At 43.6% G+C, this 17,007-nt stretch overlaps 1 protein-coding gene across 1 annotated transcript in view; it reads right to left on the reverse strand.

Moving 5' to 3' along the window:
• LOC144823810 (ultra-long-chain fatty acid omega-hydroxylase-like) overlaps positions 1-17,007 on the reverse strand; it is a 225,999-nt gene that overhangs the window by 194,075 nt on the left and 14,917 nt on the right. The window contains exon 3 of the mRNA XM_078682666.1: positions 7,410-7,594. Coding sequence (XP_078538792.1) covers positions 7,410-7,594 — 185 coding nt within the window. The remainder of the gene's footprint in view (positions 1-7,409; positions 7,595-17,007) is intronic.

Genomic DNA, 17,007 nt, shown 5'->3' on the forward strand with positions numbered 1-17,007 from the left:
GTTAGAAGGAATTCGGAGGCTGGGTCAGCCTACCCTTGGAGGGGATGGTTGGAAATGGGTTGTGCTGGTGGTTTTAAACAGGAATCCAACTTGTTTGTTTTGGTTGTGTAGTTATTTGACAGTTTATCAGTAAATTGTTGAGAAATTAGACGAGTTCCTTCTCTGCATTTAGATTTACGAAATTCTGTGACAATTTTATAAAATTCTTTATTTGACCAGTTAGCATTTTGAGTTCTGTTTGAATAGTACAATTGTTTAGCTTTTTTTGATAGATGACTTGTATATTCTGTTAAGTTTGTGTAGGTGAAGTTTGTTTTGGGTTTTATTTGTTTTGAGGCTATTAGTTGTTTTATCTTTTTTTGTTCTGCATTCATCCAAGGTGCTTGTTTTTTTTGCCTGTTTTTGTTGTTATTAGTACTATGAGGATATCAAAAGCATCCTGGAGCCACTCATGGAATGATTTTATTAAAATTCTGTCTTTATGCCCACGGCCCGTCCTACAGATATCAACATCACAATGACTCCTTAGTACGCTACAAGAAAGGTAGGTAGCCCAGGGTGATTTAAGGTTCTGAAATATAAACCTTCATTGTTATCCATTGAGAAGCCGTTTGTTTAAATTCACTGTTACTCCTAACTCGTTTTCAGACCCTGGTTGCCCTGAGAATAGGAATTGGGACAAGCTAGGCACTTTTTGATGTGGAGCAGCCTTACATTTTTGAATTTCAGTGAAGTTTTTCCTTTCTATTATGTTGATTGCACTTTGTGCAATGTGAATCCTGATGAACTCTTCGACTGTCTCACAGGATGCATTTCTTCTTCTTTCATTGGGCAATTTATCATACAGTGCACCTAAGATCTTGGATATAGCAAAGTCACTGAGGTTGTGTTTAAAATCCTAGATTTAATTTCAGTTTTACAGAGTGGCACACCCAGCAATCAGCTTGAATGATTCAAACCATTCAAACAATTGAGGAGCCAACCACAGTAAAGTGCTAGTATGTCTTTACGCCAGCCATTTACAAAAGGCTGAAAGACTCAAACAGCACCCCTCTACTAATGTTCCAAGATTCTGGTTTATGATATGATTTCATATCCATATGATTGAGGTTTGTGCTATATAAATACACAAATAAATAATTAAATAAAGTTTCGTTCTTTTGACTTCCAAGATAAACCTTTTCTTGGATCCCTTATTTTAGGAAGTACAGCATTTTAGGGAGAGCGATTTGTAGTGCAGTCATTGTTCTGGTTTAAAATCCTGATAGAAGATGGGGTCCCCTATAGTGTGAAAAGCAATAGGCATGCTCTTTGGCAAGGTTGGGCACACCATTTTTTTTATCCTTGGGTAAGGGAGCTCAGATAAAACTTTTAAGTTGAAACTTACTTGAAATTGCTCAGGAATCTTTATTACCTGCCACACGCTTTTTATTCGACTCTTCCGGCCTACCGCAGCTCTCGTATGTTTGTGTGGAGGGAGAACTCCCCAGCCGGAAAATACTCACTTCCGTTGGGCCACTAGATGCCGTCATTTTGGGATTTGACAGTCTAGTCATCATTCTCGCACCTCCCTGGTCGGGATTTAAGACCGGGATGGCGCCGACGCGCAATTGATTAGGAACAGCAGTTATGTCCACGGACATTAGCTAGAAGCTCTAAAAGTTACCCAGGCTGTTTTTAATTGTATTTGTTTTAAATCATCACTGCTGCTAGCACATTTGCACTTTATTGACCAAATCAAATTGCTAATACATTTACAAGTATTTAAGCCGCACCTTGCTCTTTGCATAATTGCTCAGGATTCTTTATTACCTGCCACACGCTTTTTATTCGGCTCTCCCCGGTCCATCTCAGCTATCGTAGCGGATTGTGTGGAGGGAGAACTTCCCCATCGGAAAATACTCACTTCCGGGGGCCACTAGACGGCTGCCATTTTGGGATTTAACAGTCTAGTCATCATTTTCGGCACCTCCCTGGTCGGAATTTAAGACCGGGATGCGCCAACGCGCAGTGGACGCGTGCAGCGGGCATGCCTAAGGCAAGCCCGTCTGTGCCCGTCCACGTCTGTCCATGCCAGCCCTGACCAGGGGCCAGGAATCCTGGCCAAACCGCCTGGACTCCGGAAAAACTTATAAAATATACAAAAAAGGAGCTCGAGGCACTAAATACAGTAGTTCACCCCTCCTGCCTGCACTCCCTGGTCGCCAACGAGCCCTTGAGCTGCCCTAACTGCGGATTTACAGCAGGAACCATGGTGCAGCACTGAAAGGGTGAAGGGAAGAAGATAGACCACATCAAACATTGGAAGATGGGACTAATCAACTCTAGATCTCTTCCAAAGCAAGCAATCGAGATCAGGTTACTAATCGAGGAGGAAGAGCTGGAGGTTCTATTCCTAAAGGAAACCTGGCTCAGAGAAAGCTCTATCCCAGAGATTGCAAGTGCCCTTCCCCAGGGCTTTGAAATATACCGATTTGATAGAGTGGGCACAACTGGAGGTGGTATCGCCATCATTTGCAAATCCCATCTGGCTTGTACCATCTCCCCCCTCAATATTGTCAAATGCAAGGTTTTTGCTTTTATAATGTCCTTCACCCCGACATGCTCCTTTTCAGGCAGTCTTATCTATAGGCCCCCAGGGACCTGTATGCTTTCTTAGAGCCTGTCCCGGACATCCTGGCCAACTTGAGGATAGGTAAAAGCCCCTTCATTGTATTAGGCAACTTCAACATTCATTTGGACAATCATACCAATCCATCGACTAAGAGATGTTTAGCTGACTTGGATGCCTTTCAACTCACACACCTGGTACATCTGGCCACCCATGAAAAGGGCCACACTCTGGACCCAATTTTTTCTAATGACTCCAGACTGGAGCTGCTTGCACCCATACGAATTCCATGGACAGATAATTTTTTCATCTCAATTCGGTTTCTAAAACCCCCTATAGCAGAGCCTAAAGTGGGTGGCCAGTACTAGGGCATAAATGGCCAAGGACGGCTCCCGAAGCTTGGATCACAGACCTTGAAGCGACCTCCCCACAAGATATAAAAAATCTAGAGGAAGTCCATAAAAATTGGCTAAACTGGATGAAAGGATCCGTGGATCGGAACTTCAGGAAACCAGGTCCTATAAAGCCAAAAAACTCAAACAGGTCGTCCTGGTTCAGCCCTCAGTTAGTCCCTTAAAAGAAAAGCTGTAAAAAGTTTGAACAAAACTGGAGGAAAACGTATGACCCTGCGCTTAAAACAGCATATAAAGTAGCTATTCAGCAATACCACAAGAACATTAGACAAGCGCAAGCAGCCTTTTTCGAAGGAAAAATAGAGAAGTCCTCTAACTCTTCAAAGGAGCTGTTCAAGATCAAAAATCTCTCACAAGAATAGAATTAGGTACAAACTGTTCTCAATGTTCAAAAGAGAGATGTAATGGGTTAGCTACATTTTTCAAGAGTAAGGTGGAAAACATTTACAACTCCCTTCACTCAAACACAAGCCAGTCATCAGTAGCAACCGAAGCCTCCAGGAGCACTCCTGAACTCCCCAAGAGCACAGAGCAATCAGTACTTCCCCCGGCTCTGTTTACCCTCCCTAAACTGAGTGAAGAACAGGCTGGCTCCCTTTTACAAAACATTAAATCAGGCTCCCCTATAGGCCCCCCCGCGTCCCCATATCCTCGCCCAAGGGGGGAAATGCGTCCTAACTCAACTTTCTAACCTCCCTATGCCTCGAAAGAGGCATAGTGCCCAAAGAGTGGAAGCATGCCATTGTAAAAGCCGTTGCTGAAAAAACCCAACTTGATCCCGCCTCTTTGGCAAACTACTGCCCGATCCCATTGCTGCCCATTCTGGGAAAGATTGTGGAGAAACACGTGAACAGCACCATCTCACACTTTCTAGAATATAATGGCATCCTACACCAGACCGGAACACAGCACGGACTCAGCACTACTTGTTGTTACCGAAAAACTAAAAAGCATACTAGATCAGGGAAGAGCCGCGGCGATTGTGTTACTAAATCTAAGTGCGGCCTTTGACACAGTAGATCACATAATATTGGTCAACAGGCTCAAAGATATCGTAATTAGAGGTACAGCCAATTAATGGGTGGCCTCGTTCCTGAATGATAGATCCTTTCAGTGTATGGAGGCCGGCATTCTGTCAGACACCTTCTCAGCCCCTTGGGGAGTACCTCAGGGATCTTCCCTGAGTCCGACCCTCTTTAACATTTATTTGAGCCCACTAGCTCACATAGTGCAGGAGTTCGAACTCTCCATTGTGTCATCTGCCGATGACACACAACTAGTGGTCTCAGTTGCAGATTCCCCTAACTCTAACCATAGGCAACTGACCCATTGCCTGGAAAAAATAGGAACATGGATGACCGACTGCAGTCTTAAACTGAATGGGGATAAAATGGAGTTTATGATTTTGGGCAGCAACTTCAGCCCACGCTCAGAGATCCCCTGGCCAGCAAACTGGGGATCTCCCCCCACCCTTAGAACTTCCATAAAAAACTTGGGGATGTGGCTGGACCAGAATTTAACGATTGAGACGCAAGCCAAAAAACGTTAGAGTACCTGTTTTGGGATACTTTGAATGATCAGGAAAGCTTGCTCCCAGCGAACTCAAGGAGGATGGTGGTGCAAGCCTTGGTAGTGTCGAGGCTTGACTACGGCAACTCACTATACCAGGGCTCTCCCAAATACGTCACTGACGGGCTACAATGGGACAGAATGCAGCAGCCAGACTGCTTCTTAAGATACCCAGACACCTGTCAGTAAGAGCATCACTGAGGGACCTACCCTGGCTTCTGTTTCAGGCCAGGATCAAATTTGAGTCCATCTGCTTGGCCCATAGAGCCATGTATGGGAGAGGCCCGCCTTTTTACGAACTGTGATTTCCCACTATTCACCCCGTCGCCACCTCAGATCAGGGTCAAACTTTCAGATGAACACCACCAGAATCAAGTGATCTAGGTGGGGTGGAAGGTCGTTCACACACTTGGTGCCCAAACTTTGGAACAGTATCGACCCAGAGCTACGACTGATTGGAGACAAACAGTCCTTTAAAAAGAGACTTAAATCATGGCTGTTACCCTTATCTCTGTACAAGGTATTCTCCTGTCTTGTTTCTTTATCAGTGCTGGGATGCCTGTGGGTAGCCATGCGCTCTATAAATCCCTAAACCTAAACCTAAACTATGAAATGGTAAAAAAACAAGTATTTTTCTATTTCTATCCTGTAAATCGCCAATAAAGAGAAACAGAAGTATATGATCATCAGGTACATTTTATCTCTCCGACTGATTGGAAACTCCGAACTACGGACGTATATCTAATTTGCTGATTATCAGCAAAATCATACAGTTAATACTCTTAGCTGTATGGTTTTGTAGAAGCTAACATGAGTCTAAACAACAAATAATCAGTTTTCAAACTGAGGAGGGGCACATACTGAGTGATATCCAGTTTCAGAGAAGATCCAATGTGTTGTCTAGAGAATGTGACATAAAGTAATCCTACTCCTCCTTGACCTGTCCACCATATATGGCACCGTGAATCATAAAAGACTGCTAGACCTCCTGTGAACTACGGGCTGGAATCTAATTTCAGCCCTACAGGGATTCCAGTCATTCCTATCAGTCCATAGCAAACAGAATTGGTTTCCCCTCTTCTAAGGTGAAAACGGTTGCATAAGGAGTTTCATCAGAATCCTTGCTGTATTGTACCTCGTCTTCAGCATTTACCTGGAACCACTTGCTCAGCACAAACTACAGATCTAAATACACAGATGGCATCCGACTCCACATCCATTTGGGTACCCACAAAGATCATCACCAAATCTTCGTCATCTTCCTGAAACATCTATTTCTTGATGATGGAGAGCTTCCATTTCTAAAATTGTTCATGGATCAAAATTCTTGAAGTGAAAGATTCCTCAGAAAACAGCCCTCTATGTAACTGGACACAGGAATTAGGAGCCATCCCAACCGGTCCAAACTAGGTTAAAAATCTTTGAGCGTGTTTTCTTACAAGTGTATCCTTTAACCATCAAATGATAACTGTGGTTAAAAACACCAAACTCTACCCCAAGGATACTGAGAAGGATCCATATTGATCAAGTTCGCTTGGTAATGCAGAGACAGAGTTAGTACAATAGTAACTAAGGAGGACCATAAAAGAAAGATATCATGAAATTACAGAGACTGCAAAGCCAGGCAACTGGGCTCTGCTTCATTTTTAAAACCATTGGAGCATATCAGTTCATCTCTCAAAGCATTTCTCTGGATCCTGGAGATCTAGAGACAAAGTTTCAAACTTTTCTGCACCGTTTTCAAAGCAAAGGAGGACCCGGGCCAGGAATACATACTGGTTCTTCCCCGATCTGTACACCTAGTGAAACCTTGAAGTCCACCAATGTAAAGCATAACAATAAGTCCAGTTTCAACCACAAATTACATGGAAACAGGTCCATTTGTGTCACAGGATCACATTTAACTCTGGAATGGGTGGCACTTAGAGCTAAAATCCCAACTAATGGCCTGATTCCGGTGTCAGACAGACCGGAGTCAAGTGAGTCAACCTTGAAATTCTAAGACAGTGGGGGGCTCTATAAAATCCTACTCACCTTCTCCCTTACAGCAGAATCTTTACAGTGGCTTAAGTGTATTGCATCAAATCTAAACTACAGAAGTGTCTATTACATTGGACCCTGGTCATCCAGAAATCAAAGTGATCTTTTTGTCGGGAGTCCACGGATGAAATCCTGCCTTAAGCCTACAGTACTATACTTGCTTAAAGTCCCACGATATCTCCTGCACTAGAAAGGCAGTCGCTTTTTTCAGCACTTTCACTAGGGCTTTGAGAAGGCATCCCCATGGTCCTCCAGCCAACTTCTAATTCTGTTTGCTTTTTGCAGTTTTTTTTATAAGACAAATAATGTATATGCTTACCAGTCTGGCTGATGTATACACACAAACATTTGCGCCGAGTGACTACGGTCTAATGGCTTACAGAGCGGAGATTGTTGATGTCCGTGACAGAAACAGGTTTGGGAGCAGGGGTAGCATTTGAAAATTTGATCGGACCCTAGGAAATATGATGCAAGACCTATTAGAGGGCCTTCCTGGCATGTTGACCAAATATAGCCTCTTGGGCTGCAGTCAGATTCACAATGCAGCTGGCAGCATGATGGTAAGACCTTATATCTGAGATCACCGTCAACAGTTTCAGTGTTTGGGTGGATTTGGAAGGATCTTCTGGTGTATGACATGATTGATCTATCAAGGTCAAGGTGCGGGTCACATAACTTCAATAGAAGCATCACACAGACAAAGTCTGTCCTTTTCAACACCTTGCTGTCCTTAGCACTAAAAAACCTACAGAATATCATGTGTAAGACCCTCTTACCAAATCCTGGTGGCTCTTCAACAAAAGTAGAGAAGCACCTTGACTTTGGCAGAAATTCCGGCTGGACTCCCAGCCCCTCTCCTCTTCCGAGATGTAGTAGCAGGTCCTATTAATATATATCCAGTTCTCTGGGCATGGCTCCTGATAGCGAATGGATGTTTCTTTGTAGCATGAAAATGTGACAGCTGAGACAGAAAATGGGAAACATCAGTGTTTGATTGTAACAAACTATATTCACAAATCCATAATTAAGTTGGGCTGAAGACAAGGACAGGTATGACATAGTTAGGTAACTACCAAATCCAATAACCTGAATGAATGTTCTAGGCATTAAGCTTCAGAATTCCTGTTGGGCAATCGAAATTCCAACTGATTAGTCAAAAATTCGAATTAGTCATTGGGAATTGCTGTACAAGTCAGCGATTATTCAGAATCCCGATATGTTAGAGAATGTTACATAGCTTGTACATAATGCAACGTTTACCCTCTCAAATGGCACGCCATTGCTTTTAGAGTGTTAGCAGTCTGATGGTGGATTGGCCCAATGAGTGAGCGTTCTCATGGGGGTTTCGCATGTACCACCCCCTAACCTCAACCTGTGTCTGTGTGTCCATACCATAATTAAATTTCTCTTAGCTCGAGCGCTTAGATTGCTATATTCCTAGTGTTTATTTTTGTGCCTTTTATTCAGGTCTAATTTCTGCTCATGTGTTCTCGCTCTTGCTGTCCAGTTTTCTGTGTTAAAGGGGTGTGCAATGGGTGTTGCTTGGGGCGATCCTAGCAACATCCATGGCATTTTGACACTGCCCCAGATTTCTGAGAAATCGTAAATCTGAGCCAGTGCCAAAAACGTACGCCTCTCCAGGAAAGGCGTAAGGGAGGCACATCGAGGAGACATATCTTTATCTCTCCTCATTTTTCCTTTTTCTATGTGTGCAGAAAGAGGAAAAAACCTCTTCTGATTGTTTCTGTGCAGGAAGGTTTCACTTCCTGCACAGAAATAATCATCCCCACAACGCAGCCACCCTTGCACCATGGTGCAAAGGTGCCTGCATTGGTGCACAGCAGCCCATTGCGTGCCGGCGCAGGGGAAAAGGACAGAAATGCGCACTATCTGATAGATACGGCCCATTCCTGCCCTTTTCTTTTACCGTTGGGCAGTGCCACAGGAAGGCCTAAGGTGCTGCCCTCTGCTAAAACCTCATAAATGATGCCCAAAGAGTTTTAAAAAAGGATTGGGATCAATGACGTATAACAGCTTAGAATATTTGAATATGATTAAAATGGTGAAAGTGTAAAGATATTGTTTAATAGTCAGGATTCCTGAAATATGTTCTGTGCCTCTATGCCCTAATTTGTCTGCATCAAACTCCATGCCAGCCCTTGTCAAACCCCTCTGTTGGCTCCTGGGATTATTGTGGAATGAATTTAAACAGAAGGGGTATCACACTACCCTCAACACAAGCATGACACCTTCGGACTCCACGTCTTTGCATGGGCGCTGCAATACTGGGAAACCTTTAGTTATATTATACTCACTGACACATGTGACATCAGATCCATGGCCCTTGGGTGCCTTAAAGCTGTCATTCGTCTCCATCTTTAAAAAGCTGTGTGAACTAATTGCCCGCAGTTGATCATATGTCTGCAGACTTTCATTAAAGACAAACCGACCATCGCTCTCTATAGTTCATGAATGTCCTCATTATCCATCAAAATAAGGGCCTGATTTAGAATTTGGTGGATAGCTACTCAGCCAAAAACCTGACGAAATATCAAGCCCTCCTTATTCCAATTGCCATTGGATATAATGTGATGTGTATAAGTGGAGGAGTAACCTGCTCACACTACACTAAATCAGGCCCTAAATCAGGCCCTAAGGCTGCTGCTCTGGGTAATAAATGTGTTTTTTATTGACATTTTCAAACAAACAAGTTGCAGTACAATCCAACAAGCCAGCATGTTATCAAACAATACAGGAGGTCAGATAAGCACAGTCTAAATAGTACACAAATCTCTGTAACAACACACACTTCGTCAGCTCTCCACAAACAGAAGGATTTATATTTGTCATACATCTAGATGATCGCACGAATCAACAAGGTGCAACAATAAAATAACATTACATTACATATTACCTCAGAGAGGGCTTAAGTCATATCCGTCCATCACTCTCATGTCCACAATACCTAGGGAATATGACCGGGGAACAGACTTCAGGGGCAAGTGGAGAATAATATCTCATCATGTCAATGGCACATTCTGAGTGCCACCCACATTCGTTTCTGCATTAGGTGTTTGCTGACTCTGAGCCCAGGTCAGGAATGGGTCCCATATGTTACGAGGTCTGGAAGAGGGTGGCATGAGCTCCCAAAATGTGATAACTGTGTGTGACCGTATGTGACGTGGATGTATGACGTTACAACGCATACTTTTACAACGACTACCATTACAACGAATTTTTTACAACGCAAAAACTTTTACAACGCATACCATTACAACGCAAGTACCTTTACAACGCATACCATTACAACGTAAATATTGGTAAGTATATAATATTTTTTTTAATATAAATTATTTTAAATTATTAAAATATAATTACATTTTAATTAATTTAAATATAATTTTAATTTATTTTTACAAATTAACCCTGTACCCCAAAAACCCAAAACTGACCCTGAACCCTAAAAATATTTTTTTTAATTTAAATTAATTTAAATTATTAAAATATAATTATTTTTTATTTAATTACATTTAATTAATTTAATTTAAATATAATTTTATTTTATTTTTACAAATTAACCCTGTACCCCAAAAACCCAAAACTGTCCCTGAACCCTAAAAATACCCCTTTACCCAAAAACCCAAAACTGACCCTGAACCCTAAAAATACCCCTTTACCCAAAAACCGAAAACTGACCCTGAACCCTAAAAATACCCCTTTACCCAAAAACTGAAAACTGACCCTGAACCCTAAAAATACCCCTTTACCCAAAAACTGAAAACTGACCCTGAACCCTAAAAATACCCCTTTACCCAAAAACTGAAAACTGACCCTGAACCCTAAAAATACCCCTTTACCCAAAAACTGAAAACTGACCCTGAACCCTAAAAATACCCCTTTACCCAAAAACTGAAAACTTACCCTGAACCCTAAAAATACCCCTTTACCCAAAAACTAAAAACTGACCCTGAACCCTAAAAATGCCCCTTTACCCAAAAACTGAAAACTGACCCTGAACCCTAAAAATACCCCTTTACCCAAAAACTGAAAACTGACCCTGAACCCTAAAAATACCCCTTTACCCAAAAACTGAAAACTGACCCTGAACCCTAAAAATACCCCTTTACCCAAAAACTGAAAACTTACCCTGAACCCTAAAAATACCCCTTTACCCAAAAACCCAAACATATAATATTTTAAAAATAATTATATACTTACCAATACTTACGTTGTAATGGTATGCGTTGTAAAGGTACTTGCGTTGTAAAATCCTGCGTTGTAAAAGTTTTTGCGTTGTAAAAGTTTAGTTGTAATGGTAGTTCGTTGTAAAAGTTGCGTTGTAAAGGTTGTTTCCCATGTGACGTCTCTGATCCATTCCTTAATGGAGGGCACCGTCTCCTGCCCCAGTGAATTGCAACCTGCCGCTTCGCAAACATTAAAAGGAGTGAATGTAGCTTACGCAGCTTGGGCAGTGTATCTTTAACATCAACCAAAAGGCCAAGAACAGGGGATGGGACTAATGACATGGCTTGGACGTTATTTACTGAGTCAAAAATTAGGAACCAAAATTCAGCAATCTTGGGGCAATCCCACGCGACATGCAGAAACGTGGCCGGGGTATATCCGCAGCGCCAACAACTGTCGTCCTCTCTAATACCCATACGATGGAGGCTCACGGGTGTTCTATAAAATCTATGTAGATATTTAAACTGGATCAATCTCAGCTCGTGATTAGGAGAGAGTTCAGTGAGTTGCCCACAGCAAAAGTCCCATTGGGCTTCAGTCAATGGAGTGGAGAGTTTGTGTAGTATTAAATCACTACTCAACGTGGATTCCAAATGTAAGCTTTATTAGTAATGGCTTAAACAGGTGCTCCCAGCTTGGCGGCTTCATAAATCGTCAACATTCTATCTCGCACTCCAGGCAGGAGCGCGGGTCATACCAATAGAGCAGAGCGGGAGAGGGGGGAAAAGTGAAGTGGGAGATAAGGGAAGTTACAACACACCTCCCTCCTTAGGGAAGAGTAGGGAGGGGAGAGGGGGATGGTTTCCCACAATAGGTACATAGCGGGTAAAAGTGGGAAGAGGGGAAAAAAAAAGGGAGGGGAGAAGAAGGGTGAAGGGGAAGTATACAGCACAGCATTAGTGGGGACGGAGGCAAAGGACCCCTTAAAAGATTAAGCAGAGGAACCGTCCTAACAGCGCAGTAACTGTGATACCGTAGCTCTGAACAGATATGTGTATAGCTCCAACAGGCGGAGCAGGAGAAAAAAAGAATATATGGTCCCCAGGCACGTTCTGTAACACTAGAGTGGGTGGCTCTATTCTCATATACATCTACAGGGATAAGATACGACTCTTTTAAAATTCTGGGAGTAATGAGTAAAGTTAACAGGTTACATTTCCAACAATAATCAACTGTAACAGTCCGGTGCATTTAAAACTCAGGAGGGGAAGGGAAAGGCTAAGAGGTCCCTTTGTCCAGCGTTAGGCAACTGGATCTGTCAGGAGCTAACAGAGGTGCACCATTAAGGTATGGGAAAAACGGATAAATGTATGCACTAATTGTCACTATAGGCATCCTCCGGTTGGTGAAAAAGAAGAGTCACCACCTTTTCACACTTAGCTCTTCCATGTCCAAGCTTGCTACATCATCTATTTCACCCTGGGATTCCACACCCCACCTGCTGGAATTACCATCCCTTACCGGCAAATTTAGAATGGCTGTACAGTCCTTTTCTCTGGGCAGTAGCTTGGGACCAGACCCACCCCTAAGGCTACCACTGATGAAACAAGCTTCCGTTTCCATGCCCTTATCCATGCCGGGACTGGGCCTTCTTCTGCTCCCAATTCCTTGATCATGACCAGTATTGCAATCTTTGTCGCAATTTGTTTTGGACAGCCACCGATCTTTTGCACGAGTCTCATCTGGCTTAAGTATGTTCACTAGTTCCCTCTTAGGCTTGCCATACCTAAAATCATACGTGTCTTCTGAGCCCTTGCACTTCAGCTTCTTCCAAAAATCATAGACCGTACCCCTCTTCCCTTCCATAACTTTTAATGGGGATCCTTTTAGGTCTCTCTGCTTTATATTACTCTCCCTCTCCATTATTCCATACTCGATCCCTTGTAAGTATACATCTTTGTTCTCTCCTTTTAGCTCAATGTAACTTGTACCTCTCTCTCTTTCTAGATCGCAATTGTCCATACGCTCCTCTGACAACTTGGATCGGAACCTCTCCAGCTTCATTCTGTGCCGCATCTCCTTGCAAACGGACTGGTTGATTTTATTCATCTGCCATCCTCGTTCTTTGGTTGTGGTATTTACACTCTCCACCACCATTCCAATTTCTCCATCCGTCTTCACCTTTTGTTCCCTACTGTCCTTTCTCTCTGGTTTCTTACGTATTTCTCTTTCCTCCACCTGACTTTGATAAGTGTTTTTCTTTTTGTTGTGTACCTCCCTAATAGCTTCTCTTCCCCACTCCTTTCCTTTTGTAGCTCTCTCAAATGCTGCATTACTCTTAGGTGGTTGCAAGAGAACATTAACAGTTTCACCACTGGTTTCTTGTTTGCTTTGATACCACGCCAGCTCATTTCTGTGTCCTTTTGTTTTTTCCTCCCATGAAATCCTCAACTTCTGTTGATCTCTCCACCCTATCATGTTGAGAACACCTCTCGTTATGTATATCGTACTCCTCGTAATGTTTTCTTTATAAACTATGTCCATGACTTTATAACCAATAGCCTGTATATCCTCCCCTGCATATGTTTTCAGGACGGTGTTGGCCTCTTTTAGTTCATTACCATATTTTATTGCAAATTTTCTGTCCCAATCTCTTTTGCTTACTATGCTATATCTCGTACCAGAGTCAGTAAACATTTCTATCTCAACTCCACCTATTATAACTGTGCATATCCGAGATATCTTGCTGGCTCTGACATCCTCTTTGCCTTCCATTCTCTCCTCGAAACTTTCATTCCTTTGAGCTTTTCCTCTTGTGGCTTGTTTATAATGTTCATCCCACACGTTCAGAATATTCTCATACCTATTTCCGTCGGTACTTTTCATGAACGCCTTCTCCATATTGTGATGCATCTTCCTTCCACCCTTACCTAAGCTGTGGAGTAGAATTTCCGCTTTAACCTCCGGTGGCAGAGATGCTACCTCTTCCTCCAGGACGGACAAATAGTTTTCAAAGTACACTTTCCACTCCCACCACTCAGCAATGTTTTTATTAACCTCCTCCATGAACGGTACAGGTGGAGGGAGATTGTACATTCGGCCCCACTCCATGTTTGGTGTACTGCAATACCTCTTAACTTCCCCAGAACCCTAGAGGTTCACCACTCTTCCTCTGTACCTTTGGAATCTCTTCAATCTCTTCACGCCACTTCCAAACACTATACCTCAGGTCTGAGGTTTCCTCACGCTGCTTCTGCGCGCTGCTTCGGTTTAGTGTACTTCACAGAACCCTGATATTCTCCTTTGCCATCTCCACCCGCAGATCATTGCACTGCCTCAGACCTATTTCTCAATGTGGCTTCAAGGGTTCAACGCCTTCTATAATCCTCTTAAGACGTCTCAAATCTCTAAAGACGCTGCTTCCGTGGATGTATATATCTTTTTTTTTTTTCCTAGGAATCCAGGTACGCTACACCCCTTGTTCCTCTGTTCATTCCTCACACAGCTTCACTACGCTGCCTCAGTTCTTTTCCTCACGTGGCATCAGGGGTAAACTCCTTCCCTGCTCTTCTCCGACATTTCCCACAGCTCGAAGACGCTGCCTCAGTAATTTTCAATCAAAGGAGCCCAGGTTCGCTACCCCCTGTTCCTCAGCTCTTTTCTCACGCTGTTACAAGTCACTGCCACCATTCAGTTACAACGGTTGACTGTTCACTATGTTCCGCTCACCGCTCCTGACCGTGTTTCACAGGCTCCCTGCAATTCTGGGTAATACAGATTGGCTGATCTCCTTCACCATCATAAACAATAGCTCAATATTTTCCCGAACACACACCGCTTTAAGATACTGCCTTTGTTCTTAGTTTTCCTTGCGCTGCTTCAACACTGCTGCGGTTATTATACTTCACCGAGCCCTGATGTTTGCCTGTTTCCCTCAGTTCCCTCTGAATCTCCTCACACCACTAGCCAGCGCTGCCTCATTTCTGAGATATCCTTCTGCCGCTTCTACCCGCTGTTTCGAATAATTTCACCATACGGAACCCTGTGTTCCTTAGAACTCACCTCTCTCCAACTTCTACGCGATGCCACAGATCCAATTCACAGGTGGCTATAGGGGGGAGAAGGGAAACTCCCCACACAGATCGTCTTCGGTAGTTTAGACCGCTCAATGTGCTGGCACAGATAGTCTTCATTCACAGGAACAGAGACTCGCTACACACCCTGTTCTACTGGCTTATTATATTATTTCCAACCTTTTTCCTTCACACAGCTGCCATGCACTGCCTCTATACAGTATCATGAGACTTCGGCACCATATGTTACGCTCAACGCGCCTCACAGAATTTCAGAGGCTCAACACAATAATGCAGTCCAGCCTGGGTCCCCCACGGTTGATCTCCTTCCCTCAAATAAATATGTGAATCCTACTTGATTCTCCTGGATTTTCCATTACACGCCTCCATTACTACTGGGAGTCCAGGGAAAGCATCATCCCAACGCTGACATTCACTCATGCCTCGAATAATCGTCGCTCACCTCAAATCAGTTCCTTTCGCGTTGCTTCACATGCGACTTTAATACACGCTCCGCTCACTTCACCTCTCGCAGCTTCAAGGTCTAACCACATAGACCTGTACGGTTCTGTGACTAATAGGGACTTATGCCTTACTTCATTTTCTCATGCTCCTGCGCGCAAATGGCTCCGGTATCACTGTGCGCTGAGCTCTACGCGTCGCTTTCTCTTAGAAGTTTCTATCGCCTGAGAAGTTGCGACACGAAAGGGTAAGGTTCTCCTCACTGACGCCGTCCTGCCTTCTCGCTCCGCCTTTACGTGTGACACTCGACTTGCACCTTGTCACGTTGGAGGATATTATGCTTCTGAGTCCTCCTCCTCACGCCCGATAGCAAAACGGAACTTCCTGTCAACGACTCGGCGGTTCCTCGGTGAAAGACCAGCCCCGTCTTATCACACACTTGAATTCATTGCTTACGCATACAGCATGACAGCCTTCCGCTCCACAGAGGGGACCCACTACAGTGCCACGAGACGCCCTTCGAAGCCAGGAACGGAACACCTTCGCTACAAGTCGTCCGCTTCAATCAACATCATCTGCTTCACGCACTGTCTCCCCTTCATTACCAGCAAACCGCTGTTCCGACTCTTCAATCCCCACAGGGTGAGTCTCCTTTTTCAAAGTTCTCCTCCGCCCAAGCATCAAATCAGTCCAGGGGGGAAACACCAACTGACCCTGGCTCAGCTCCCCGTCCTCGTCGCCAAAATGTAGTATTAAATCACTACTCAACGTGGATTCCAAATGTAAGCTTTATTAGTAATGGCTTAAACAGGTGCTCCCAGCTTGGCGGCTTCATAAATCGTCAACATTCTATCTCGCACTCCAGGCAGGAGCGCGGGTCATACCAATAGAGCAGAGCGGGAGAGGGGGGAAAAGTGAAGTGGGAGATAAGGGAAGTTACAACAGTTTGTCATTCCAGTATCTAAAGGATTTAGGTATCACCAACGGGGCAGTGTTCTGCATGTCTGTATATAATAGTGTAATGAGTTTACGAGGTGATGGGGATTTCAACAAGTTTTCCAGCGCAGGCAAAGGCGGAGGGGCCATTGGAAATCCCTCCCAAAGAATGCACCTGCTGCATGCAGCTTATGATATAGAAAGAGCTCAGCAAATGTCACAGCGGGACTCTTTTGAGACCGTTTAAAATAATGCGCATCTTTTCATATTACATTTAGGATTTGGCCCCACCTCCCCCTTCACCCCCCCACGTCCTGATGAAGACCCGCGAGTAAGGATCCAATGTCCTACACCACTGGGTCGAAACGTAGACCACCTTCTACCTATACGAACTCCTCACCCCAAGATTGATATTAATAATCACTACAGGAGTCTCTGGTTTATGTAGAATGTTTTATTTAACATGTGTTTGTCTTGATCTCTCATTCATGGATCAATGAAAATGATGCTTTCTACTTGTGGATTTGTGCTTTATGTATTTGTTTGATTAGTGATGTTAACTAATTGAATCACCCCCCCCTCCCTCTGCACTCTTCCCCCTCCCCCGTGTGGGCGCACTTAAAAAAAATTTTGTGCTTTATATCAGCGAATGTTTAACCATTATACGGTTCTTCTAGGTTCAGTGAAAATAAAAACACTGTCAACCTGTACTATTCTC

The sequence above is a fragment of the Lissotriton helveticus genome, chromosome 1_1 (genome assembly GCF_964261635.1).
Source record: "Lissotriton helveticus chromosome 1_1, aLisHel1.1, whole genome shotgun sequence".
Taxonomy (NCBI): Eukaryota; Metazoa; Chordata; class Amphibia; order Caudata; family Salamandridae; genus Lissotriton; species Lissotriton helveticus.